The sequence below is a fragment of the Peromyscus leucopus genome, chromosome 2, assembly GCF_004664715.2.
Source record: "Peromyscus leucopus breed LL Stock chromosome 2, UCI_PerLeu_2.1, whole genome shotgun sequence".
Lineage (NCBI taxonomy): Eukaryota > Metazoa > Chordata > Mammalia > Rodentia > Cricetidae > Peromyscus > Peromyscus leucopus.
The window spans coordinates 117,127,729-117,155,363 of NC_051064.1; the positions used below are offsets into that span (position 1 = coordinate 117,127,729).

At 48.4% G+C, this 27,635-nt stretch overlaps 1 protein-coding gene across 9 annotated transcripts in view; it reads left to right on the forward strand.

Moving 5' to 3' along the window:
* Positions 1-23,820, forward strand: part of Mknk1 (MAPK interacting serine/threonine kinase 1) — a 40,876-nt gene extending 17,056 nt beyond the window's left edge. For 4 of the 9 annotated variants that reach the window (XM_028889288.2, XM_028889304.2, XM_028889297.2 and 1 more), the window contains 11 exons: positions 998-1,099; positions 3,517-3,614; positions 7,337-7,416; positions 8,895-8,968; positions 10,734-10,838; positions 14,197-14,252; positions 17,560-17,655; positions 19,010-19,204; positions 19,816-19,980; positions 21,003-21,046; positions 22,476-23,820. In XM_028889288.2, coding sequence (XP_028745121.1) covers positions 998-1,099; positions 3,517-3,614; positions 7,337-7,416; positions 8,895-8,968; positions 10,734-10,838; positions 14,197-14,252; positions 17,560-17,655; positions 19,010-19,204; positions 19,816-19,980; positions 21,003-21,046; positions 22,476-22,710 — 1,250 coding nt within the window. In that variant the 3' untranslated portion in view covers positions 22,711-23,820. Of the gene's footprint in view, positions 1-997; positions 1,100-3,516; positions 3,615-7,336; positions 7,417-8,894; positions 8,969-10,733; positions 10,839-14,196; positions 14,253-17,559; positions 17,656-19,009; positions 19,205-19,815; positions 19,981-21,002 lie in introns of all 9 variants that reach the window. The other 5 variants (XM_028889312.2, XM_028889317.2, XM_037202838.1 and 2 more) reach the window with 5 other exon arrangements.
* The last annotated feature ends 3,815 nt before the right edge of the window (positions 23,821-27,635 follow it).

Consider the following 27,635-nt stretch of genomic DNA (forward strand, 5'->3'; position numbering starts at 1 on the left):
TTAGAAGGATGTAGAGGTTTAATCACCCTGGTGGGGATTTAGACCCAGAGACTTCAGAGAAATCTTATTATTTCTAACTGCAGGCAAAGAGTATTAAGGCTCCACTCTGGATCAGGGGCATGACATGTTCTATAAGTAATTTATCTTTAACAGGGGAAGGACCCTACTAGAGTGGCCTAGAAACAAAACTGAGGTTGGCTCTCATTATTCCTCCTTTTCTCCTTCCCATCCCAGTCTCCTGCTGCCTCGTTCTGTCCTGACCCTTCCTGCCCAGTATGTCCCATGTCTGTGTCTGCCAGCATGGGAGCCAGGTGCCTGCCAAGGAGAGATAATGATGTTTTTACAATCAGTGACCTCATCCAGCAGCCTGTCTTAGACTTGTCAGCTGCAGGCCTCCCTGCATTCTTTCAAGGAAGGACCAGGGAAGGAGAAGGTGATATGGCACACATCTGTGCTCCTGGGAGTGAAGAAATTGGGGGCTATTCTCAACCGAGCCCCCCTACCCATCTTGATATCTTTGGGGATAAGGCAGACTGTATAGCAGGCCTTTCACAGCCCCAGTGCATATCTATGGAAATATTGCTCAGCTTCTGGTTTTACCATCAGGTTCTATTCTAACCTAGAGCCTAGCCCCAGGGACCCTCCCTTTCTGATGATCACAGGTGGGTCCTGCTTGTAGATTGCTTGTTCTGTTTGGGAAATCTGGTTTAGCTGGTGGCAGATCTAAATCCATGTGCTAATAAGCTTGGCAAATGCAGACTTCTGGTCCCCTCTCCTAATCTAGCTGCCTGTCTGAGTCCCTTCCCACAGTTAATGATCTCCTATAATGGTTTTGCCTTTAGTTTTGCCTCCTGGGTCAAAACAAATCAATATCCCTCACAGATATTTAAAACCATCAGTATAAAACTCCCGGGTCTCACTCTTTTCTCCTTCTGAGTGAACTCACTGCTTGATCGGTACAGTGCAATTTCCCTCCCGTCCCCCTCTTGTCTCCCAGAGATGGGCAGCAGCGAGCCCCTTCCCATCGTGGACAGCGACAAGAGGAGGAAGAAGAAGCGCAAGACCCGGGCCACAGACTCTCTGCCGGGAAAGTTTGAAGGTTGGTCTAGGCCTGAGCGCTGCAGGAGGGGGAGGCATCTCTGATATCCACAGGACCAGATTCCGGGCCACCTCACCTTAGAGTCAGCTTGTCCTTGTGATTAATAAGACAGGGGTGAGTGAGAAGCGGTCAAGAGGGAGAAAGGACGGGCAAATCTCTCAGGCGAGGCACTGGCCTCCTCTGAGTGGTGTGAGCATCACCTCAGTGGCAGAACAACCAATGTTCGAGAGCTGAGAGCCTCCCATGTGTCCGCCCCTCTTCCATATGAGCCGCCAGCCGCCTTGTGGTTCCTGGAAGGCTGGGAGGCAGAAGAACCAGGAAAGAGGAAGCGAAAACACCCAGGCCACAGCTGCAGCGACACCACAGTCTTCTCCCAGTGGGAAGCTGGCCTCCCAGAGGCTGCAGCGACTTGTGTTGCGTGTGCTTGGTTCCTTTGAGAATTCATTGCATCCGAGGGACATGACGTTGCATCAGCAGACATTTTGGATGACCAAGCTCAAGGCACTAGGCTGGGGGCTGCCAGGGTTATCTCTGGGCATTCGATGAGAAGATGTGAATCACTGGGTGTTTCTCTAAAGTGGTCAAAGGATGAGTAGCCACCTTTAGGAATAGCGTATCCCCTTTATATAGTTTTTCACTGTAAGATTTGAAGTAGCTTCCCCTCATGGGCCCTCTTCCTAGCCTTGCACACATACCAGCAAATTGATAGTTTTGTAGAATGTTCTGATAACAAACACTGTATGAATCAGGAATACTTTACTCCAATCAGCTAACATCCTGGCATGTGTAAAGGGCCAGTACTGAAGGATGTTCTGGGAGAAAAGCATGTCATTTAAATCACCTACAAATAATAGTGAACAGTGTAGTATCCATTCATATAGACAGCTGCAAGATCAAACTTTAATGGAACCAAGAAAGTACTTAGTATAGAGGTTTATGGTTTGTTCTTTTTTTTTTTTTTTCTGAAATAGGGTCTCCCTATTTAGCCTTGACTGTCCTAGAACTCACTATGTAGACTAGGCTAGCCTTGAACTCATAGAGATCTATCTGCTTTGCCTCCTAGATGATGGGATTAAAGGCATGCACCACCACACCTGGTGTGTGTGTGTGTGTGTGTGTGTGTGTGTGTGTGTGTGTGTGTGTGTGTGTGTGTGTGTCTGTGTCTGTGTGTTGTGTCTCTGTGTATGTGTCTGTGTGTCTGTGTGTCTGTGTTGTGTGTGTGTGTCTGTGTGTTTGTGTCTCTGTGTATGTGTGTTTGTGTGTATGTGTGTGTGTGTGTGTGTGTGTGTGTGTGTGTGTGTGTGTGTGTTTTGGGCAGTGGGGGAGAGTAAAGTACCTGGGACTTTAGAAGAGTTCACAGATCAGCAGGTCTTTTGTTTGTTTATTGAACACAGAAGAGTTTCCTGTCACTTGGGGTTAGTTGATGCAAACACAGACATCTCATGACTGAGAATGATAAAATCTGACATTGATTAAGTCTTCTGCCCAGGCCCTGGGTTTAAAGCCTAGGTTGCCTCAAGAGAACAGCCGGGGAAGGAGCAAGGGAGGATGAGGTTGGCTGAGCAAGGGTTGTGGTAGAGCCACAGCTTCCTTTGGAAGGGGCTCCGAGAACTTCGGTGTTCTGAACACTCGTCCAACCCGGGTCTGTCACTGTTCTGTATGCCCATTCTGACCTGGAACCTCAAGGCATTGTTTGCATCCTGCTCTGTGTCTTGGTTTCCTGTGGGTGACTTTCAGAAACCTCTGAGGCTCCTCCGGTGACCTCCACTTTTGTATGTATAAAATAGTTGTTATTATTCCCTTCACATCCTCCATGCCTGGCACAAAGCTTGGCACATAGTAGGTGTTCAGCAAATGAGTAAATGAATGAATGCTGTTCATTCAAATAAAACCCTTCTCCGAGGATCCCTGGATGGCCCAGTGGGTTTCCCCATTCACTTCTCCTGCTTGCTCCTCCCCCACTCCTCCCATCCTGTCTCTGGAGTACTCACCAGGGTCTGGGTTACTCTGGGCTGCTGGGTAGGTTTGCCTTCCATAATGGACTCAACTCTTGGAGGGGAGGGGCTGGATTCTGTTCCTCACTCTGTCCCTATCATATTACCTGACACAGTAGATGCCCAGAAAGTAGGTTCTGAACTGAAACCCCTCCTCGGACCTCATCTCTAAAATGAGGAACAGGGGTCTGCTGAGTCTTGTTGAGAGTCGGGAGCTGTCTGGGAAAGTTAGGAGGTCCTTGTCACTGAGAGTCGGGAGCTGTCTGGGAAAGTTAGGAGGTCCTTGTCACTGAGGCTGCAGAGTTAGCATGGCCTCTTCGGCCTGGGTAAGCAGACCCAGGAAGCCAAGTGACCGCAGCTGTCCCCACCATGGCTTGCAGTGGGGTGACTCACCTGCGGTTCTTCTCTCGTGTTTCCCTCTAGATGTATACAAGCTGACCTCTGAGTTGCTGGGAGAGGGAGCCTATGCCAAAGTCCAGGGTGCTGTGAGCCTGCAGACCGGCAAAGAGTATGCTGTCAAAGTGAGTGTCCCACGGGGTCTCCACCTCTGCTTTGCAAAATTGTCATTCCTAGCTTGTCCCAAACCAAATAAATGGTGTATTATGCAACACGGTATCTCAGAAAGAAGAGGATGGAGGGAGTGCATACCTGTATTCACTGGACTCAAATCTGGGCTTTTCTACTCAATTGCTTTGTAACCTCGAACAGGTTACTCAGCCTTCTGTCCTCCAGTTTCCTCTTCTGTAAGATGGGTGTAAATAATAGAACTTATGTAGGATTATGGGGATTAAATAAATTAATATGTGTAATGTGCTTACATCCATGTCTGGCACGTAGTAGGCTGTTTCTGATCACTGTAATAAACAGTATCAGCTTTGGAAGTAGAAGCTCTGTCTGAATCATTTTTAACAAACTTACTTGACTTCAGGAAACTCACTGAACCCCCTTAAGCTCTGGTTTCTATATCTAAATGAAAGTTAGATAGTTCCTGCCCTCAAAATCTGGTGAAATGATTGTGAATGTAAGAGTAAAAATGAACTGGTGAACACACTTGATAAACCACAAAGTACAACCGATGACCAATATCAGGACGGTGAGGCCTAAGATCTGCAGTGACTGAGCACTCGGCTTTGGGACAGGAGATGTGGACTTGGCCTCAGTGCTGTCTTTAATTAGCTGCATGACTCTGGCATGTCTCACATTCAAACCCTTTGGCTACTGAAGGAATAGAGGCAGAGCTGTGGTTCTCAAAGTAGGGTCCCTGGACCAACAGCACCAGTGTCCCCTGGAGAGAGTAAGAAATGCACGTGATCTGGCCCTAATACGTTAGAAATTGGGCCTGGCCCAGCACTGTACATGTCCCATCCTGGTGAGTGTGATCCTCAGGACAGTTTGAAAACCCTGATGGAGGGTGGATTTAAACTGCAGTGGGCAGGCATCAGCCAGTGAGCTAAGAGCACAAGAGCCAGGTTTCTCAGTGTAGGAGAGAACCTGGAGCTGCATCTTTGGGAATGTGCCCCAATGATTCTGAGACCCACTGTTTGAGCTCTATGGAAAGGCTTACCGAAGCTGGAGGCATGTCGGTTAAGCTTGTTCAAATCAGCCGACTGAGCCATCAAGTCTAAAAGCACTGCCTCCTTAGGCAGCCCTGCTGAACTGGATCCATAGAAACATCTCTTCCAACCAACTCTCCTCAATCCCAACTGTGGATCATCTCTGCTAAACCTGGCTGGGGTATTGCTCCACATATAACAAAAGAGCTACTTCCATTCCTCTTTGTAAACAAATTACTATAAATTAAAAAGAAATTGTAATATGCCTAAAAGTGATTAAAGCATACACACTTACATAAATATTAAATTGAATGGAGCCTAGTGTGGTGGCATACAACCTTTAGTCTCAGCACTTGGGAGGCCAAGACAGGCAAGTCTCTATGAGTTCCAGACCATCCTGATCTACACAGTAAACCAGGCCAGCCAGCACTATAGAGAGAGAGACTCTGTCTCAAAAAGCAGATGGATGAATGAGTAGGTAGGTGGATGAATGGATGAGTGGATGGATGGATGGATGGATGGATGGGTAGATGGATGGATGGATGGATGGGTGGGTGGGTGGGGGGGGGGGGGGGGGGGGGTGGATGGATGGATGGATGGATGGGTAGATGGATGGATAGATAGATGGGTAGATGGATGGATGGATGGATGGATGGATGGATGGATGGGTGGGTGGGTGGATGGATGGATGGATGGATGGATGGATAGGTGGGTGGGTGATGGATGGATGGATGGATGGGTGGGTGGGGTGGGATGGATGGGATGGATAGATGGGTAGATGGATGGTAGATGGGATGGATGGATGGATGGATGGATGGATGGATGGGATGGATGGATGGATGGATGGATCGGTGGGTGGGGGGGGGGGTGGTGGATGGGGGGGGGGGGGGTGGATGGATGGATGGATGGATGGATGGATGGATGGATGGATGGATGGACAAGCAACAGGTCTGTTTCTTCCAGGATGAGTCACAGGAGGAAAACATGTCCCTCTGATCCGTGTCCCTCTGGAAGCTTTAGGCAACCTAAGACAAGCTAGATCTCCCAGCATGACTCCCCAAGACATGGCTTACTACTGCTTTTCCTCTAAGCATCCACCCAGTGACTGTAGAGCTGGGATGGAATGTCACAACAATCTGATCCACACTGCCTCTAACTCAAAGTAATTATCCATGTTCTGCTCCCTGGCTAGTGGTCAGAACCCATTGATTATCTCCTCAGAGAGAAGTCAGCTGTTGCTGGAAAGCCTGCCTGCTAGAGAGTTGTCTCTGACCCTGACCATTCCTGCTTGATGAATGCAACTAAATAGCTCAGAGTAACATGGTTTCTGTTCCCCAGCGCTGCACCTTGCTGATAGGTTCAGAGTGATTTCCTAATAGGTGTGACTAACTTCCAAGTTACAGTTGGATACACACATTTGTGCTACATCATAGTAGAATCTTTTGAAGTGTTATGCCAAGCAGCTAGAAGGAAGGGGCAGGGGCAGGATGTTCCCTTCTGAGCTGTGAAGCAGAACTAGCTCTGCCTGCAGGCTCTGTTAACAATGCTCCAGGGCTCTGGATGGATCCAGAGGGCTTCTCAGAGTCAGCTAGACCCCCACACAAACCACTGCTGAGTGGGCTCATATCTTCCTGCAGTCAACACTTGCCAAGCAGCTCCAAGTGGAGGTGTAACCATGTAGCAGGAGCTGCCCACACTATGGGAGGAGAAGTGAAGCCTCTTGGTGCTGAAGGATGCCGTCTAGGCTGGGTGCAAGTGTGGTCTAGAGAGGAGACTGGGAGTGGACAGAAGACATACACTTTCCTTACCTTTTTTTACATGGTTGTCAGGGTTGACCAACACGGAATGTCTGAATTATTTACACAGAGCCTGCCAGAGAGTAAGATTAGCAGAAGAGGAAGTATTTTTCTTCTATCTGTAGGAGTTGCAGAGTGGCATCTGGGTAAAGAGTCTTTGCTTCCTCTCCGCCCTTCCTCCCTCATCCTTGCCTTTCTCCATCTCAACACAGTCATACCTGCCCTTTGGGATTAAGAGCCAGTAGAAATCACTGTCTCGGGCTAGAGACATGGCTCAGAGGTTAAGAGCACTAGATGCTCTTCCAGAGGTCTTGAGTTCAATTCCCAGCAACCAGATGGTGGCTCACACCCATCTGCAATGAGATCTGGTGCCCCCCTCTTCTGTCATGCAGGCAGAACACTGTATACATAAATAAATCTTTTAAAAAGAAAGAAAGAAAGAAAGAAATCGCTGTCTCACTGGTTGCTCCAGCCTTCCATGTATAGCCAAGAGCCAGCAGCTTCATATTTTATTTATTTTTATTTTATGTGCACATTTGTCTGTGTGAGGGTGTCAGATGCCCTGGAAATCGAGTTATAGACAGTTGTGAGCTGCCATGTGGGTGCTGGGTATTGAACCTGGGTCCTCTGGAAGAACAGCCAATGTTCTTAACCACTGAGCCATCTCTCCAGCCTCAGAGCAGCAGCTCTGTGATAGTGTACATGGCCAGAGACAACAACATGGAAGCCCTGGGGCTTGTGTCCTGCTCCTCCATGTCACTGAAGCCCACTCCGGACTCTGCTGGAGAGTAGATTTGGATTGTGTCTAAACTCGCCTCCTCCCAGGGGCTCTGGCTGGGGATCTGTCTTGAGGTCAGGTAGTAGTGTACATGACAGGTTTCATTCTTCCCACAGATCATTGAAAAGCAAGCAGGGCACAGTCGGAGTCGAGTATTCCGTGAAGTGGAGACGCTATATCAGTGTCAAGGAAACAGGTGAGTTATGTAGGTGACTGATCCTCTGGGGAACGCTTGGCTGCAGGAGGGATTACTTCTTAGCATCCCGACTCCAGCATGTCATTGGAACTGCTTCTCCACAATTGCATGTAACTCCTTCCATCTTTCAAGGGGGGAGAAGGGATAGTGGTAACTCCAATAAATTATCTTTTCTTGGCTGAAAATACTGTAAGGGACAGTAGTCCATAGGTAGGAAAATGAGCACCCCCAATCAGTGTCTATTTGAGGAAGAAATGGGGTTTCGTTTTCTTCCAGTGCCTATGGAAGATGGGCCAGCAGCGTAGTGCCTGGTAGCAGCCTTTAGGGCTGCTTTAATACAGACACCATGTTGAAGACTGCTCACTGCTGTTTCCTGTTCCCAATGTAAGATGCCATTACCGTGCTGAAGGCGGGCCAGCACTCTTTGCTTGATGATAACTGGGCCACAGTAACCTTTAGCCCTGTGTTACACAGCTCCAAATGAGTGGTCCTCCCACTGTGGCTTTAAATCAGGGTCACCTCCAAGATTTGTACCCCCCCCCTTCCTTGGCAGGGTCAGCAGGGAGCCCGTGGCCTGGTATTGATGGCTTTGTCATTAAGCTTGGACGATGGGGGCCGCTGTTGATTTAACTCCAGGCACTGCCTCTACAATCTTCTTTCAAATTAGGCCATTTTGGCCATCTTATTTGGACGCCTTCGCACTAGTAAAAGCCTGGTATCTCCCCAAGTGGTCAGCATTTTTTTTATGAGGGACAGATTTTTATTTCCAGCCCTGCAGCTTCTTAGTTCAGCATTAGAGACTCGACTGGGTTTATTTCGTTCTTCCAAAGAAAAAAGCCCCCAACACCTCCAATATCCAGGCTGGTGGCTTCCCCACTGAGCTACAAGACGACCTTGTTGGCAGAGCACTGCAATCCTCGGGCAGACAGAGAGTGCTCACCGGGGAAGGCCACAAGTGCTACGGTGGCCAGGAACGCGCGGTTTCATTAAGCAGCGCTTAGCAGTTAGGGTCTAGCGGTGCCCACGTTAGGCCCCAAGTCTATTTGACAGATGTTTCCATCTTCTCCAGGCAATGTAAATACTGCCCCATGATTTATGGGCAAGAGGGAGGGCAAGTAATTATTTGCTGCTTGCCTCCAGGACACACACCTACTATTCAGTGTTATTAGCCGCAATTGCTTCCAGTCGGCTGCAGATTTTATTCAGTTTAATGTGACCAGGACTTTTTATAACTCTACCTAGTGGGTTTTAGGGTTGGGGTTTGACAGCACAGACCTGGCGAAAGCACCAGAGACTAAACATTATGGAAAGATAAGGTGACCTGAATCTTGCTAACACTGTTGGCTGCTTCTCAAACATGAGTCTTTAATAAGCATTCTGATTTCAAGTTGATTTCTGCCCGCTACGGCCACTGTATTGGATATTTATTAGTGGACTTTAGCATATAATGCTTCCCCCCCCCCTTTTCTCTATTTAAGGAACATTTTGGAGCTGATTGAATTCTTTGAAGATGACACACGGTTTTACTTGGTCTTTGAGAAATTGCAAGGAGGTATATCTCGTTGAGTATGTGTTTGGACTTTGGATTAAGACCCAGGGTGGTGATCATCCATCATGAATCCCAGAGACTTCTAAAATGAGTCAAGCTAATAAAAAGGATGAAGGACTTAAAAACTGCCCTTGGTTTGGGAGAAGGGAGGCCGGAGGGAAGGAGGATAATTAGCATTTTGCAGAGCTTAGAATGTCACCTGTGTGGGCAGTCTATAAATGCCTTTTCATTATAATAGGAGTCACATATAGATACTGTTAGTGATCAATTTATCAATCCCCTGTTTTGACACATTTACTATTTAACTAAATTAATTATGAAGTGGAAGCTTTGGCTTACATTGTGAAGTCCAGAAAGGCTAAACAGAGGAGAAGAGGGCCCCGTTGTTTGGAACACAGTCTCAGGATACAGAGGAGGACAAGAACATGCCACCCTTCAGGTAGAAGGAAGATACCCGTCTGCCACCACACTGCTGTCACTGGAATGTACACTTAAGTTGCTCTTCTGACCTAGTGAAAGCAAAAACGGCACAGTCCTTCCCCTTTGCTCACCCAGCCCTAGGACACATTCACAAGGTGAAGTTACAGGAATGTGCAGAGCTGAGTCGAAGGCTCCATGGAGGGGCTTTTAGAAACTAACAAGCTAAACTTAAGTCACAGTTATCAGCCACCGTGACCTTGGAAACATCAGTTGGACTTTTCCAAGTGGTATTCTCATCTGTACAGTAGAGCTATTGATAGCGCCTACCTCGTAGGGCCGCTGTGAAGACGGAATGAGATAGTGCCTGTGAAATACTTAAGCACCATGCTGATAGGCACAAAGAGTTCAATGAGGGCCAGCTGGCTGTTAGTAAAACAACTGACTGCTTAGGGACACCTGAGAAGTGTGTAGAATAGTATTCTCTGCCTAAAGAATATTGGGCGCAACTGGGGTCCTCTCCAGCCCTATTGCTTAAGGTGTAGCTCTAGTGGTGAAGCCAGACTCTGGGGTTAAAAGGGTTGAGGGTGGGCTCAAGACTACCTGTCCCCCCAACAGTTGGACCACAGTCTTTCTGAAAGGAAGTATGCACAAGCTAGATTTACTAGGCTAAAGTCGTAGCTCCATAACTTGCTAGTGTGTGAGCTTAGGCAAATTGCTTGACCATTTTTGACATGAAGTTGCCCATTCATAAAATGGCAGTCGGTTCTATTTTGTGCATTTGTGTTGAGATAATGTATTTAAAGAAAATGGAACAGTTCTTAGCACATAGTAAATACTCAATAAATGTTAATCATTGCCAACAAAATTAATGATGACATGTAAAGGAGAATTTTAGGAGGAAAAGCAATCCTGTCTTCTCATATCCCCTACCCCCAGGTTTTTACTCATACGATGAGGGTGGGAATTTCCACTGGAAGGTCTGTGTTCTCGTCTGGATCTGAGTTCAGATGAAGAGGAGGAAATGTCTCTAAGCCCCCACAGCCCCGTGTGTGCCCACTTTTAATTCCCTTTGGTTCCAGAAGCCAGAGCAGCCCCAGTAGCATCAGCATCTTTTTACCTCGTATCTAATTTGTTTTCTACCTCTGAACTCCGCATGGACAGGCGTAGAAGGTAGCGATCTGATTCAGCAGAATTGTGCTGGTCCCGCTGTGCCAAGCACCGCGGTTGGTGCTGGACATTAAGCAGTGCGTGAGCCCTGTGTCCCTACCCCAGACTGGTGCTGTAAGAAGTCATGCTTACCGGAGCCTCCGCCTCCAAAGCCGCTCTTTCTCGTCCCTCTGCTCCCCAGGCTCCATCCTCGCACACATCCAGAAGCGGAAGCACTTCAACGAGCTAGAAGCCAGCAGAGTGGTGCGGGACGTTGCCTCTGCCCTTGACTTCCTGCACACTAAAGGTGATCCAAGCCTTGGCCTTGGGTGGGCAGGCTGGGCTGGCCAGCCTCCAGGTACCACGGTAGAGGTCACAGTCCTGGCAGGGAACCTGTCTAAGAGGTGGCGGAGCTGGCACCTCAAGATTCTAACTGGTTCACTGAGGAAGGTGGCATGACTCCTGGGCTTCACTGAGGAAGGTGGAGGGTGGTCGTAGAGTGGTAGGACAGAGGTCCAGGGAAAAGAAGGGAGACGAAGACTGGAGCTCACACTGCCCAAAGCATGCGTGGGTCTGTGCGCTGTTGCTCTACGTGGGGGATGTTTCTTTTCTTTTCTTTTTAAATTCATTTGATTTTTTTTAACTATGCATATGTGTGTCTGTGTGGGAGTGCATGCGAGTAATCGCTGGTGTCCAAGGAGGCCAAAGGCATCAGATCCCCCTGGAGCTAGACCTACAGGTGGTTATGACCTGCCTGCTGTGGGTGCTGGGACCCACACGTGGGTCTTCTGAAAGAATGATTAATACTCTTAACCATGGAGCCATCTCTCTCCAGCTGCCCAACCCCCTTTTTCTTTACAAATAATGTAAAACTCATAAATGAATGGCCCATTCCCATGTGAGCATTTTAGCATCATTCCTTTTCATCTTTTAAAGCATATCTCCTGGATTTCTCTTCCTCATTGGCCTGATAGGGTATAGTTAGTCTTGTGTATCTGATAATTTAAAAACTTGTGCAGTGTTTTAAATCTTTTCACATGTCTGTAAGTCTGTTAGACTACTACATACATTTTTTAACACTATAGAAAGCTGAGTTACCCTCCTGTAACCCTCTTGTGTTCCTTCAGTGGTAACACTCACCCTATGGTGTTATGGTAAGGATTAGGAGAGATGACTGTGTCCTCCATGGTAGTTAACACATTATACTTGTTATGTGTTGGATGAATTCACTTATGTAATTGTGTGTATCTTCTGTGCATATGTGTGCACACATGTCAGGAACTATACCAGTGTATAATGATGGGGTCACTATGCACAGTTCTTGTCATGTATATGCACATATACACAGTACATACAGAAGATGCACACAATTACGTACACAAATTCATACATAATAAAGGCTTATAGCAGTGCTGTGTATGTGTGTGTATGTGTGTATATATGTGTGATATATGTGTGTGTGTGTGTATATATGTGTGTGTATGTGTGTGTGTGTGTGTGTGTGTGTGTGTGTGTGTGTGTGTGTATGGCCCCTGGCACAGAGTAGTCCTTTGTTAAATGTTACTTCCTCTACCCTCTCCCACTAGACATAGTTTTTATTTCTAAAATTACTTTCCTTGAAGTAAAGCATTCTGCCTGGTTTGGGCAGGGGAATGGAGGCGGCACAAATAGTTTGAGTTAGCCCTACTCCCTGCACAGCGCTGGCGGTGAGCGCTCAGACTGTAGGCGTGCCGTAGATGCCTTCCACTCTGTCAGACCTATATCATAGCCAGGTGTGGCAGGTGAGCAGAGGTTCAGGCTCATTGACTCCTGGCCCCGCAGTGGCTGAAAGTGATCTGCAGACTGCTAGTGTCTATGCTGGAGTCCTGACTTTGCACCTGGGCTGAAAATTCCTAGAAGGGGGTGTCTGTACTTTGAGCAGCATGATGAATGGAAGGGGTTCTGTTTCTGAAAGCTGGGATGCATGCAGGTAACACCTGCCTGACAGAGATTTACAACCGCTCCCCAAGCTGCCTCTGTAGATTGCAAAACTGGGTCACGCTTTTCACGGGAGCATACCTTGGAGGAGGGGTACAGGCAGTTTTATTTTTTATTTATTTATTTATTTACAAGAATGCACTAAAGGGAACAGAGGCCAGTGGTGTCTTAGGAGTTCTGAAGTGCTTGTTACCATCTAGCTGGCCCGCTGCCCGTGTGACTAGAAGTTGGAGGGGATGAAAAACGATTTCCAGCTGAACTTGGCTGTTTTCTAAATAACTTCATGCCGGAAAGATGAATTGGGCAAGAATGGGTCAGCCCCGAAACAAGTTCCCTACTTTTAAATACTGGACATACTACAGCTTAACCTCTGGGAAATGAACCAGAGCAGCTGGATGGCTGGTGCGTTCGCTCAGGCAGACCCATTATTATAGCCCGGCTCCCTGAGTTCTCAGGCCGAGGCACAGATGGGCCATGGACACCTATTTGGAGAGTAAGGCTCCATGTGCAGCTTGTGATCTTCTGTGGGAGCACTTGCCATAATGGAAAATATCCTTCACTTTTAGTATGGTGAGCGGTAGCCTGACTCAATTTGTGCAGGCCGGGCTGAGTTGCTCTGGGTTCTCATTCAATTAGGTGACTGATGAAGTTACTTAGCCTGCTGGAGCTCAGCTGTTTCTTCTCTAGTGAAGTGACTTAAGAAGTCTGGGCCTGGCCTCTTATAGGGAATTGGAAGGCTGCCTGAGAAGATGATCATCCAGGGAGTCTGAGTGTGGCAGGTTCGCTTTCTCCTCGCTCTGTAGAAGTAGCAGCTGTCTGGCTCTTGTTCCGTCTTCCAGGCCTGGGTCTCAGTGCTGTGTGTGCTGTGTGCACTGTGGCAGGTAGGGAGGGAAGAATTCTGTGTTCTCTGCCAGAAACACCATGGCCTCATTTGTTGACTCTGTCCCTGTCTATGTTTAGAAGATATTTTCCCCCCAGGTGCCTTCTTGGCCATTTCAGTAAAATTTAACCCCATCTTGGGTCAGCCACTATTTGCCAGGCCTCTGCAGGAGGTCTGGCCCAAACACTGGGGTGTCTGTCTCTAAAGAACAGCATGCTCTGTCAAAGCTTTGCTGCAGACAGGGCAGCCACAACAGACATGCCATGCCGAGCAGGTGAGAAGGGACTTCAAGAAGCCTTGGGAGAATCGCAGGCTAACACTTGGTCCTCTGAGCGTTCTAGGAGTCACACTGGAGGAATCTTTTTCTAAAATCAGTTGCACAAGAAGAAATGAGGTAGAGCCACCCAGGCCCCCAAGATACTCTCAAACAAGGCACTAATTATTTCTGCATCGCTGTCCCAAGCCTTGCCATCTGCGGGGCTGCCTGCTCTGCTTCGTGTCAGGTGGCACAGTGAAGAACTCGCTGTTGTCGCCGCAGTGCTGAAAGTAGGCTGGCTGGGATTCATCTAGCGCTTCTGATCCCTGCCAGACTTCCAAAGCCGCCACTTCAAAAGAACTTGCAAAAAGCAACTGTGCTTTCTGTTTGTGTCTCTGGTTACTGCTGCCTCCTGCAGCTCGTTGATTTTTTAATGTACCATAATTGGGAATTAATCTGCGAACAACAGCATTTGGGAAAAATTAATTGTGTGTGGAATGTTTGATAATTATGTGCATGTGTTAACCCCTTCTTTGCTGTTTGTCACTCTAGGCATTGCTCACCGGGATCTGAAGCCAGAAAATATACTGTGTGAATCTCCAGAAAAGGTACTTAGGGCCTGGTTTGGGGTATTACAGTTCATGTGAATCAGGAGTGCCTCCCTGACTCAGTGCAGGGAGTTAGAAGTTCCCCTGACCAAGAACCAGGTTCAGCTTATTATTATGAATACATGAGAATGTTGTACCTAACATGGAATGTTCCCACATTCCTGCTAGATGTGGCAGCTCACATCTGTAATCCCAGCACTCAGGAGGCTGAAACAGGAGGGTCACCATGAGTTCAAAGCCAGCCTTAGCTACTATAGAATGAGAGCCTGTCTAAAATGACCCACAAAAACACCAAAAAAAATTCCAGGTAGTTAGTCTTTGTGCCTTTTTGATCTTATCGTCTATATAATTGGCTTCAGCCTGAGAGCTCGTAAAACATGTGAGCCTTGCACAACATTAATATTTCCTATCCCAGTGCTTCAGAGTAGTTTTGTATGAGTCAGAGACAACTAAAAAAAAATGTTCTTTTATGTGCCTGTGTCTCTGCCCATAAATGCTAATTATGGTATGGTATTATGTGTCCACGATTAGAGTTAATAGTTAGGAACTCTTCTTGATAAGAGTTTGTTTCTATTTCTGTCTCCAAAGGTGCTCATTAATAGTGAAACATCAATGTGTATGTTGAACAGTGCACCCTATGTAAACATTACCTTAGCCCATCTACTAGTAGATGGAAATGTTTGCTTTTCCATAAGAGTCTATGGACTTAACAAATTCTGTGTTAGAAGAGGTTGATAGTACCAGTAGTCACATCCACAGCTTCATGTGTGTGCATGCATGTACTTATGCAAGAACAGTTCATCTGGGTGCAGAAGCTTTAGCTCATGGCTAAGGGATGGCTGGAAGTCAATGTCTGAGTCAGTCCACTACACACAGTTCTTTGTGGGGATGCTAATGTATTAGCTCAAGTAAAATTTTGCGACTTCTGCTGGTTTTGGAAATGCACACCTTTAATCCCAGCACTGAAGGGGTAGAGGCAGGTGGATCTCCATGAGTACCAGGCCAGCCTGATCCACATAGTGAGTTCCAGGACAGCCAGGCCTACATAGAATCTGTCTCAAGAAAAAAAAAAAAAAAAAAAAAAAAAAAAAAAAAAAAAAAGATTTTGTGGTGACTGTGACTTCCTTTCAGTGGTTCTGGCACACACCTTCATAATGTATCATTATTATGATCATTAATAAAAATTACAGTTAACATTTCAAATATTCACAGTGTACCAGGCATCTATGCTTATTTAGTATTTACAAAACATCTTAAGATAGATATCACTAGTATCTTCATTTTATGGATGAAGAAACTGACTCTCAGAAAGGTCTTTTTAAAAACTTACACAAAATCATTCCATGGCAAATGGAAAAGCCTGGACAAACACTAAGGTAACCTGGCCCTAGAGCCCATGGGTGCTCAGAACTTCCCATTACTGCCTCTGACTTACAATGCGTTTTCAGCTTCTCTGTTTCATTTGTTCCCCATAGTACATGTTTATTGCTCCTTTTTATGGTTAAAAAAAAAAACTAAATTTTAAGAGAGGCTAAATGTCAAAAGGCATTATCAAGAAACAGAAAAGATAACTTAAATAACGAGAGAAAATGTTTGAAAGCCATTTATCTGATAAAGGTTTAACGTCCAGAATATATAAAGGCCTCCTAAAACTCTACAACAGAGTGGCAGCTCAATTCTGAAATGGTCAGAGGACTTGAGGAAGTAGACTTTACCCCAAGAACATTTGCAGATGGCTTGCAAGCACATGAAAAGATGCTCTGAATCCTTCGTTGTTAGTGAACTGCAGACCGAAGTGATGGACACTACTATTCACCTACTAGATTGGCTATATTTTTTAATAGAAAATGATTAGTGATGGTGAGGATGTGGGAAAGTTGGAATCTTCATACATTGCTGGTACTGTGAAGTGTGGGAAACGGTTTGGCAGATCCTCCAAAGGCTAAGCGCAGAAACAGGGTATGACTTAGTGGTTCTCCTAGGTATGTGCTCAAAATTGAAAAGAGAAACTGGAACAGGTATTCGTGTGCTAACCTATATAACAATATTATTCATAGTAGCCTCTGTGGAAACAACCCTGTGTCCATCAATAGAAAAATAAACAAAATTGATCTCTACATACAAAGGGTTATTACTTAGCCTTAAAACAGAATGAAGTGCCGGGCGGTGGTGGCGCACGCCTTTAATCCCAGCACTCGGGAGGCAGAGCCAGGCGGATCTCTGTGAGTTCGAGGCCAGCCTGGGCTACCAAGTGAGTTCTAGGAAAGGTGCAAAGCTACATAGAGAAACCCTGTCTCGAAAAACCAAAAAAAAAAAAAAAAAAAAAAAAAACAGAATGAAGTTCTGATCCCTGCTTTAACATACATCAGTCTTGAAAACATTTATAGCAGGACTGGAGATACGGCAGTGGGGGGGGGGCAGGCAGGGTACTAACCTAGCATGCACAAGGCCTAGGGTTCCATTCCCAGCACTGCCCAAAACAACAGTGAAAACATTTACATTAAGTGAAAGGAGTACATATACAAATATGTATGTCCCAGTTACGTGAAATATCTAAAACAGACCAATTAATCAAGACAGAAGTAAGCTGGAGGGGTCAAAAATGGGCAGTAATTGCTAGAGTTTAGTTCTCACTTAGAAGGATGGAAGAATTTTGGAAACTGATGGTGGTAATGGTGTATATAATTGATGCCACTAGGCTGTAATTTAAGAATTGCTAAAACAGCCAGGCGGTGGTGGCACACACCTTTAATCCCAGCACTCGGGAGGCAGAGCCAGGCAGATCTCTGTGAGTTCAAGCTCTACAGAGCAAGATCCAGGACAGGCACCAAAACTACACAGAGAAATCCTGTCTCGGAAAAAGAAAAAAAAATTGCTAAAACAGGGAGGTGTGATACATGCCTTTAACCCAGCACTCAGGAAACAGACGCAGGCAGTCTCTGTGAGTTTGAGGTCAGCCTGGTCTACATAGTGAGTTCAGGACAGCCAGACTATGTAGAGAGTCCCTGTTGCAGAGGGCAGGGAGGAAGGGAACGAAGCTATGATGAAAAAAGAGAGGGGATCATAATAAGGTCACAGCAATCTTAACACCATCTAGTTCAGCTCCTCCTCCCTTGGGAAATAAGAGAGTACAGGGAAGAGGAGAGCTTGGAGTCCATCCTCGGGTGCCTGGCTAACCCAAGGACAGCAAATATGGCCTGGCAGATAGAACAGCTGCTGTTGGCAGCCAAACCCCTGTTCGTCATGCTGCTGTCCCCACGACCTCCGGCTTCTTATGACAACTCCTGGATTCTGTCTTCCTTTGCAGGTGTCTCCAGTGAAAATTTGTGACTTTGACTTGGGCAGCGGGGTGAAGCTGAACAACTCCTGCACACCCATAACCACACCAGAGCTGACGACTCCAGTACGTATGCCTCGTATGTGCCCCTGCTACTGTATGGTGGAGCATCTGAATCTGAGACACCCTGGACAGAGGGATAGGAAAGGAAACCCTAGGTAGCACTTCTCAGGCTTAAATGGTCTTTGCTCTCAAGCCAATCCCCACCCAGTTGCTAATGAAACTGCCATTGGAGCTTTCATTTGGGGTGCGTCCCCTCTGCCAAAGAAGAAGAGTCCATTGTCTCCACAAATACAGACTGCATCCTATCTCTTGTCCCAAATAAAAACAGACACTGCACAGCCCGCCCTATTGCTGTGGAGAGCTCTCTGTGGAGAGCCCATAAACCCCTTATCCCTGGTTATCCCCTTGTGGTAGAGGATAGGAGCAATCAACCCCCCAGGAAAGTACATAATTCACGCTGTGGGAAAACTGTGCGGTCCCAGGCCACATGCACAGAGGATCACTTGTCCTATTGCTTCTCCCCCTTCACATTTCATATTTCAAATGGTAGCACTGGGAGCTGCTTCTCCGGAAGACATCTCCCCCACATCCTTAATATGCTGTAATTAGGATGATTCTTTGGAGATTTGCATGCTTCATCAGTGAATGTTCCTAATAGCCTTTTTTTTTAAAGACTTGCCTTTAAATATGCTTATATTGTATCTTATTCTAAGCAACATTATTAGCAATGTTTCTATGTTGGCATCCAATATATAGCACTCGCTTGTTCTGGAATTCATTAACTCTCGTTGCCAGTAACAGAAAATATTATCTGTTCTTGAGAGCACTCACCATCTTCTAACCAAATCAGTGGTAGGGTTAGAGGGGTGGGTAGGAGTAGGTGAGCCTGAAATAATGAGGGGGAAGCAAGAGGCATGTGTTCGTCTCAACAGTCTTCTGTGCCAGGCCTGGGAGGATCCTGGCCCGAGACCACCGTGGCTACGCCGCTGTCCATCCTGAGCCTTTTTTATCTTCCTAAAGGGCAGGGAGACTGGACATTTCATCAGAGCTCTTCAAGATTCGATAGAAGCAAATCTCCCCAGATTACCCCACACACACACACACACCGTGCCATTCTTGGCATTTAAGTGTATACATACAGGGTCTGCTTTATAGAGAGATGAGGTAGGGAGGCCCTCCTGGGGCTCCAAGACCCAAGAACACAAGACAGTAACTTGGAGTTGGCCATGTGAGCCACAGGGATTGACACCTCAGCTGGTTTCTCTTGTGTCTTTGGGTACTGATGAGTCCTGCAGCTTTCGCAAGGACTTCTCTCTGTGACTCTTGCCTGAATTACGTTTTACACTTTGCCTTCTGCTCACCCGTGAACTCACCCTCTCTCTTTGCCATCTCCCCTTCCCATGCCCTTACCCTACAGTGCGGCTCTGCAGAGTATATGGCACCCGAGGTGGTGGAGGTCTTTAGGGACGAGGCCACTTTCTATGACAAGCGCTGTGACCTATGGAGCCTGGGTGTGGTCCTCTACATCATGCTGAGTGGCTACCCCCCCTTTGTAGGTCACTGTGGGGCTGACTGTGGCTGGGACCGGGGAGAGGTTTGCAGGGTGTGCCAGGTAAGTGCTGCCAGGGCCTCACTGGGCATAGGCGGAGGTCAGGGTGATGGTGGGGTGGGTACCAAACAGATTTAGGATAGGAGACTGTCCCATCTGGGAGAGGTTTTGGTGCCCTCTTCTGGTAGGAAAGCCAAAGGTAAAATAGAGATAGACGTTCAGGCAGCTGACATTCTGGGGGAGTGCTGTTGAGAATAGCAAACCTGAACAGACCCTCGTGTGTCTGGTCCAGGGGAAGAGACAAGAACTGTAGGTAGGACAAGCACAGACCAAGACATGGAGGCATGAAACTACTGCATGTATACAGCGGGAAGGAGAGGGGCAGCATGCTGGCGGTGGTGGGAGGTTGCCAGGAGCCAGGAATGAGAGTCTATGGATGATATTTACACATCACCTCTCCTGTCCTACAAGTAGCATAGCCATTTTGGCCTTCCGAGGTCATTGCGTATCACTGTGGGACCTGGGAGAGGTTTAGGAAGGAGGCTCTGTCTGTGGCGTTCTCAAACCATGAGCATCACTTGTAGTAGAGTTGGAGCCAGGGTGACCAGATCAGCAGCAGCATCTCCTGCCTACCCCTGGCCAATGTGATCTCAGAAGGAACTCTCTCTGCCTAGAACAAGCTATTTGAGAGCATCCAGGAAGGCAAATACGAGTTTCCCGACAAGGACTGGGCTCATATCTCCAATGAGGCCAAAGATCTCATCTCTAAGCTCCTGGTTCGAGATGCGAAGCAAAGACTCAGCGCTGCCCAAGTTCTTCAGCACCCGTGGGTACAAGGGGTGAGTGACCACAGGATGGGTGGCATGAGATCTCACTGGCCTACCAGAGATATCAAAAGGAAGCTCTCACCCCAGACAGTGTGGCTGCCCCAGGCTGGGGATACGGGAGACAGCAGCAGTAGAAGGAGCTGACTCCTGGCTCAGACCCGTGGCGTGCCAAAGATTTGCCTCTAACCTTGGCCACAGACCAAACCCCTAAAGCCCTCTGAGGATCTGACACATGGGTCCCTCTGTTAGCAGAGGAACCCATCCCAGGAAGCAGCCTGGAGTTGCCATTCCGGGTCCATGGTATAAAATTTTATTAGCTAAGAGCACTCAGAGGCAAGCAAGGTCCTGCAGCTTCTGTGGTCGCACTAGGGTCATGTGATTCTCCTTGCAGCTGGGTGTCAGGGTGCAGGGGTCCAAAAGGCAAATGGTAGTGTTTTCCATGAGTTCAGGAGCCGAGTCCTCACTGTACAACTTTAAATCCTTCACGGGCAGTCACAGTAAGAAGTCTCTGTGTCCTTGGTCTGCCAGACCCTAACCAGCCTCTGCCACCCCGCCACTGGAAGGAGGCAAGCATTGCCAGCCCAGAGTGATGTCAGGGAGGCTCAGTAGCTAACTCTCATGTACTGCATGTCAGAGCCAAGCAGTACAGAGGTGGGTAGGGCCCAGGCCTGTCTCACCCTCCAGCGGAGAGAGGCAGACCTTGTGTAACGGATGCTGTAGAAAGTGCTAGGGACAAAGAGCAGCAAGGCCTCTGCTGAGCTAGGGTGGGAGAGTGGCAGGGAAAGTGACCTTTGAACTGGGTCTCAGAGGACCATTGAGACGTGACCAGGAAAGGGGGACCGAGGCGGCTGTGACTTCCGAGTGTACCTTTCTTGCTCACTCTGTCCTCGGAGGGCCAAGTCCTGCAGCCAGCATAGCCAAGTCCCTGCGCTGGGCCAAGCGCCTGTAGCAACCTGCCCCTCTGCTGGCCTGGGTGGGGGCAGCTCTTGGAAGACGGGAGCAGCATTACCCACCATCTGTCCTTCCCATTCTAGCAAGCTCCAGAAAGGGGACTCCCCACGCCGCAAGTCCTCCAGAGGTAAACGCTTCCATCTCACCCGCTGCCCTCTCACCTTGGCTTTGACTCTCCCTCCGGTCCTCAGCCATGTACGGGACATGGGCCCATCTTCAGGCTCTGATGCCCTCCCTCTCCAGAGAGTTCTCTGACCACTTCTCAGTTCTCACCAATCTCCACACAGATCTCTCTTTCTCTCAGCTTCATCTCGGTCTCTCTTTGCAGGAAAACCCCTGTTTTCTACCCAGTTGAATGTGACTGTTAATCACCATTTACACCCCAGAGATGGTCCTTATCTGTGGATCATTCTCTCAGGAGGGTCTTGCCCCTAGCATTGGTAAAAGGAAAAGGAATCGGGGCCACTGTAAGGCAGAGGAGCAAGTTGTCACATATACTGCTAGGCACACAGGAATGATTATGGCTTCTATGTCTTAAATGCTTACCACATGTTCTGTGTGGTACTAATGGTATTCCATACACAATCATTTGTAGCTCAAAGACCAGGGTCCACGCTGAGAGATGTAGTGAGAGAACTGCAGTTCTAGCTGAGGGCATAGTCCAGGGGTAGCCCGTGAGCTTAGCATCAACAAGGCCCAGCACTAAAAACAGGAAAGGGACAAGAAATACAATTTTGTCACATACAAACATCAGAGATGACACTGGGTGGTACAATCATGTGCACATGTCAGCAACCGAAATGCCACACAGTGGGTGACTGTGCTGTATCCATAGTCTTTACAACAAATTTAAGTTTTCCAGTCCCCGTTTTAGAGGTGGAAAGGTAAGACTCAACGGGCTCAGGTTAACTTGTGCTGGGACCCATTGCAGCTGTAGATAAATTCCTACCAAGCTCTACCCATAGAACCAGAGCTAAGCTGGACAGAAACCCCCTTAGGGACTCAGCCTCGTGCAAACCCATGTTCAGCATCCACGAGGCTCTGGACCACTGCAGCTCGTAGGAGGAACTATCCACAATAGTCTCCTTTTGTGCACCCCAGGCTGCTTCCAAGTGCCAAACCCTGGGTCCCTCTTAGATGATTATTCAACAGACCCAAAGCGTCTGGCCGATTCTGGCTCTGGGCTGGGTTCTAGGAGCACAGAGATAATAAATAGCACAGGCCCTGTACAGAGCCCCTGCCTACGGGGAGAAGGAGACCAGTGCAGCATCTTGGCTCGGGAAGAGCTGGGACAATGGTAGAGCCTGGAGGTGGGTTCTCTGAGAAGAGGCCATTTGCCCTGACTGTCCAGCCCAGGAGCCTCAATGGCCATTCTCATCTTAGTCCAGCAAGGTTCCAAACCCAGGCAGAGCCGCTTTGGAGAGAGCAGCTGACCCAGGCAAATCGGCTGGATGGTAGGACCCAGCTGTGAGTGGGTGCATCTGCGAGCCTGCCTGCCTGCCTGCCTGATCTCAATCCTGCTGCCCTCTTCTCCATGCCTTTCCCGGCCCCTACAGAAACAGCAGCACCATGGACCTGACACTCTTTGCAGCTGAGGCCATTGCCCTTAACCGCCAGCTGTCTCAGCATGAGGAGAATGAACTGGCTGAGGAACCTGAGGCCCTTGCTGAGGGCTTCTGCTCCATGAAGCTGTCCCCTCCTTCCAAATCTCGCCTGGCACGAAGGCGAGCCCTGGCCCAGGCTGGACGAGGCAGCCATGCAAACCCATGTTCAACACCTATGGGGCTCTGAACCACTGCAGGCACATCTTGTAGGCCTGCCCAGGCAATGCCCCCTGGAAACCTGTGAGGTCAAAGTATGAAGCAAGCAGAGGGACCTGCCCTGCAGCTCCAAGCAGGCCTTTTCCATCCACAAAGGCTCCGTGGGTTCCCACCCATCCCCCCATTTCCCTTGGGTCCTTAGAGGAAAAAGCTTTTTCCACAGGGGTTGTCTTTGAAAAGGAAAGCAATCACTTGTCATTTTGCATAATCGCCTGCAGCAGGAACATCTCTTCTCTGGGCTCCAAGTGCTCCCTGTGTGCAGATCCCGGATCCAGCTTGCGGTGGGGGCTGCTGGGGCGGCAGCCTTCAGGGAGCCAGCGTCCAGGAGCTGACAGAGGCTGCCGACACACATGCCTCTTTCCTCCCTGCACTGTCACCTTCTGGCAATCCTCCCACCTTCCTCTGTCCTACAGACGTCCTCGCTGCCCGTCCTCTCCCTGGCTGAGCAAAGCCATCCCCTCAATTCAGGAAGGACAGGGAGCCAGATCAGTCTTCCAGTCGGTAGCACAGAGAAGCACATAATCTTTCTTTGCCGTGACCGAAATGTATTCCTCATTTATCATCCTCTTCCATGTTTGGGATTGCTGCTGGAGTCAGTATTATTTCTCTTTTTAAAAATATGTTTGCTTTTTTTAACCATGTTCTTCCAGCAATCATAGAACTTCAAACTCCCACTGCAAGCCCGTGGACTTCCCCAAGCGGGATATCCATGTGCTTAGGTTTTAATCTCCTTTTCCCTACAGTCCCAACTGATTTTAAACTGTTACTGTGGCGAACACTTTAGAGATGGTGTCTTCGTCCGCTGCTGCCTTCTCCCAGGTCTTTTATGGAGATGGGCACAAACCCAAGGCACTTAGACTGCTGTGTCCGAGATGAAGCTAGGTCACAGGCAGCCCAGCTGCCCTGCTCTAAGGAATGCTGTGCCCACTGCCCCAGACATGGGGGTGCAGCCACTGTCATACTACGCCGTGGAGTCGCATAAAGAAGACAGATTTGCGTATGTGACACACACATTAGTCAGCCACAATCACCAGATTCTGTCATAACTTGTGCTTGTTTTAATAAATAATTTTAAACTCCAGCTGTGGCAGCCTTGGTGATCCTTCTTCAACTGCAGACTTGAAGAGGAGGCAGGCCTCCGGGATGGGGCCAAGCTTAGTGAGGTTATGGGAAGGATCCCCAAATATAATAGCATGTTTGATCCACAAGGTGAGATGGAGACCTTTGTTTTTCTGTTTGTAGATGAGGAAATGAAATCCATCAAACACCACTTCTCCAATAAACGACTGCTTTTTAAGGGCTAGGTGTCAAGAAGAGGCTGTGGTTGGGTCAGTAACCATCACACAAGCAGGCTTCCAAAGGAGCTGTAGCAGATGGCCCTACCCACCCACGAAAGACAGCATTTCTCTTGTCTAAAGCATTACAATGCCTTTATTGAGGACCTGCTGTATGCCCAGGACTGCACTTGTCCTACCAGAGTTGATAACAAAGAAAAATCGTGACTCCCACCCACAGCCAGACTAGAGAGGTAGGTGGGATGGGCCTTTGTAACTTCCCAAGGTGTCAATAAGGAATCACGGGCTACCAGCTATCCCATAGTATGAATGTCTGCACACTGTGGTGGCATGGTTGATGGTCTTCCCTTTGTATCCCTTCATCCACCTAAAGTGAGGCTAACTGGAAAAGCGGATTTGCAGAATGGCCCAAAGTCTCCCAGTCCCTGGACATCCAGAACTCAGAAATGAATTCTGTCTGTGGACTTAAGCACTGGCCTGGTCAGCCCTCCAGACTGGCCCCAATAGGAAGGTATCTTTGGGCGCTTCCCAGATCAAACACATTCTATCAGCATCTCCAGTCTTCCTGCAGCCCAAGACCCCAGGCTCTTATCCCTCTGGCCTTTGCTCAGCTGTGCCTTCCCACCAACCTCCTCACACTGGCCCACATGGCGAGGTCCTCTCCCTTGGACAGCTGTTTAAATGATACTATGCCAGCTTCAGTTTTGCTAGCAGTTGCACACTGATTAAGTAGTAGGTCCATTCCAAGGAGTTTACAGGCATTCCATTTGCACAGCTCTCCTATGAATATGTACTATTATGTTATCCCACTGGACATGAAAAACAGGCAAAGTAAACATAGATGGCCCAGAGCTGGAGAGCTGGGAATGAATGGTGGGATTTGAATTCCTTCCAGAGAGGCTTAGGACCCAGAGCCTTGCTTCTTTGGTCTAAGTCCCAGCTCAGCCATTCATGGCTTTGTTTCCTGCACAAATTACTTGTAAGTCTGTTTCTCAGCTCTGCATGGGGACAGTGGTGTTTAGCTCACTAAGCTGTAAAAGTTACGAAGTAACGAAGGTGAAGGGTCATGCATTCCAGATGCATCCAGTAGGTAGTCCACCCTCTTTGGTTATCTTGGTTCACATACCCTATCTCCTGGGTGGAATGAATAAAGCTACGACACCAAGGTTGGAAAGAAGCCTCCTTCTTGCCCAGGGAAGCCTCTGAGAGCCTCCTGTGTGGTATGCAGAATAATCTGACTTTGAAATGAGTTAGGCCTCTGGCCACTGAGATCCTTATTTTGAGAGGCTGCTCTGCCCACCACTCTGTGCTGGGGTCCCTGTCTGGGGGTGGGGGCACAGTCATGGTGCCAGGGAAGAGTCTACTATTGGAAACTGGAGGTCCTGAGTTCTAGTCCTGTCTGTACCACCATTCACTGGGGCACCTTGGATGTTCTGGCTCTGCTGGACAGAGACAGGTATGGTGAATGCTCCGAGAGAGCTCTGGATGGTGGAGCCTTGTCCAGGCATTGAAGCTTGGGATGGTCAAAGCCAGCTTTCCAGCTCTAGGAATCACACTGGCCTGTAGTCTTCGGGGAGCCAGCTTCAAGGAGCTGGCAGAGAATGTCGACATCATGTCTCTGCACTATCAACTCCCTCTGGCAGACCTTCCATCTTGGGAGGAGAGAGCTGGTCCCATCCACCTAGAATGTCTCAGACGTCAGGACTCATTTCTCAGATCCAGCGAGAGGACATTGGTCTGGCCCCAGTACTAGTTTAATTGGACGCTGGGAGCTCTGGCCATGGGATAATCAAGTCTTTGGGCTTCTACGTGTCCATCTGCTTGAACTCTGGGGCCTCTTCTCCCTCTTGGTCCACTGCCCCTTACCAGACCCAGCTCCACAGACAGCTTACATTGGTCTCATGCCAACTACTGCAGCGGCTTCAGGTCTGAAGGGACCCTAGGAGCAAGGTCCCCACAAAGCTGATGTTCTTGTTTCCATGGTAGCAGTTGCCTTGGAAGCTGCTTCCCTGACTTCAGCTTCTGAACCATCCAAGAAAGCTGCCTGTCCCTCGGGGGACCAGTAAATTAATCACACTCTGTTCCAGGGTTCTCACCCTTCATGGAAAATAAATAGAACCAAACCAAGCTGGGGCTTGTTCAACCACTCTCCCTCTACACACTCAACCCACACTTGGACGTGGCACTTCTGAGAAAGAAAGGGCGTAGACAGATACCTCCGCAGCAGACACCCACCGTAGGCAAGCACCTCTGTAGGCATACACCCTCTCAGCCATTGCCTTGGTGGGACTAGAGAGATGCTATGGTGGGACCTAGTATGTGCCATGGCTTAGTTGTGCTCTGAGTCCTGTGGCTCCAGGATAACCCATGCTCCCATGAGAAGGACTCTAGTACTAGGAAAGGCTAGGAACTCATGGAGCTTGGGCTGCTGCAACTCACTGTCTCCCACAGACAGCTCCCTTGAACTCATCTGTTACTCCAAGCAGATCACTCAGGGACCAGCATGTATTTTCCTCAGGGACTGTCCAGCATACACTGAAGAAAGAATAGGAGAGCCTCCCTCTCCATACTTGTGTGTGTGTGTGTGTGTGTGTGTGTGTGTGTGTGTGTGTGTGTGTGTGGATATGCATGCATGTGCACATGTGTTTGCATGCATGGAGAGGCCAGAGATTGAGCTCAGGTGTTACTACTCAGGGGCCATCCATCCTGGGTTTTTTGAAACAAAGGTTCTCCTGGGGACCTGAGACTGATTCAGCTAGATTGGCTGGCCAGGGAACTTCGAGGATCTAACTCTCTGCACACTGCACAGCAATAGAATGATAGGTGATGTCACCAGCCCAGCTTTTAATACTTGTCCTGGGAATCGAACTCAAGTCCTCAGGCTTGCACAGCAAGCCCTTTACTGACGGAGCCGTCCCCCCGGTGCTGCCACCCTGCCAAACAAAACGTCTAAGCTTGAATTTGGTTTTAAAGATCAGGGTGTTCTTGAATCTGGAATTCACCGGTGCCTGATGCAAGACAGAGAAGGTGGTGAAGCCCAGCCCAGCCCCAGGAGCTTTGTGTTGCTGACCGTGTGGGAGAGCCGCCCTCAGCCTTGGACTGCGAGAGGAGCCAGTACTGGCCCTACTGACCCCCTAGTGCAGCCAACACTCACAGGTGAGTGGGAGGCAAGGCATTGTGAATGCTGCTGAGACTCCCGAGGGAGCATGTATTCATGGCCATTTATTTTGACAATTCCTTCTAAAGCTAGCCGTCAGAGATGCTTTACAAGTGACAAGGACATGGGATATAAATTGATGCCAAATTAGAGGAAAAATCAGGCCTTCCCCTGGGAACATGGAGCTAGAAGTGGGAAGGCTTGACTTCGGCAGGGGCACCATCTCTATGGGGCCTGAGGGCCCATCTATACTTGTGGTGCTACGGCTGAGGCTCCCCCCAGATGACCCTGGAACCTTAGCCCCTCTTCCCCACACTGTACAGCCAGAGAAGACTGTTGGGGGCTGGAGAGACGGCTCAGAGGTTTAAGAGCACCGACAGCTATTCCAGAGAACCCGGGTTCGATTCCCAGCACCCACATGGCAGCTCACAACTGTCTATAATG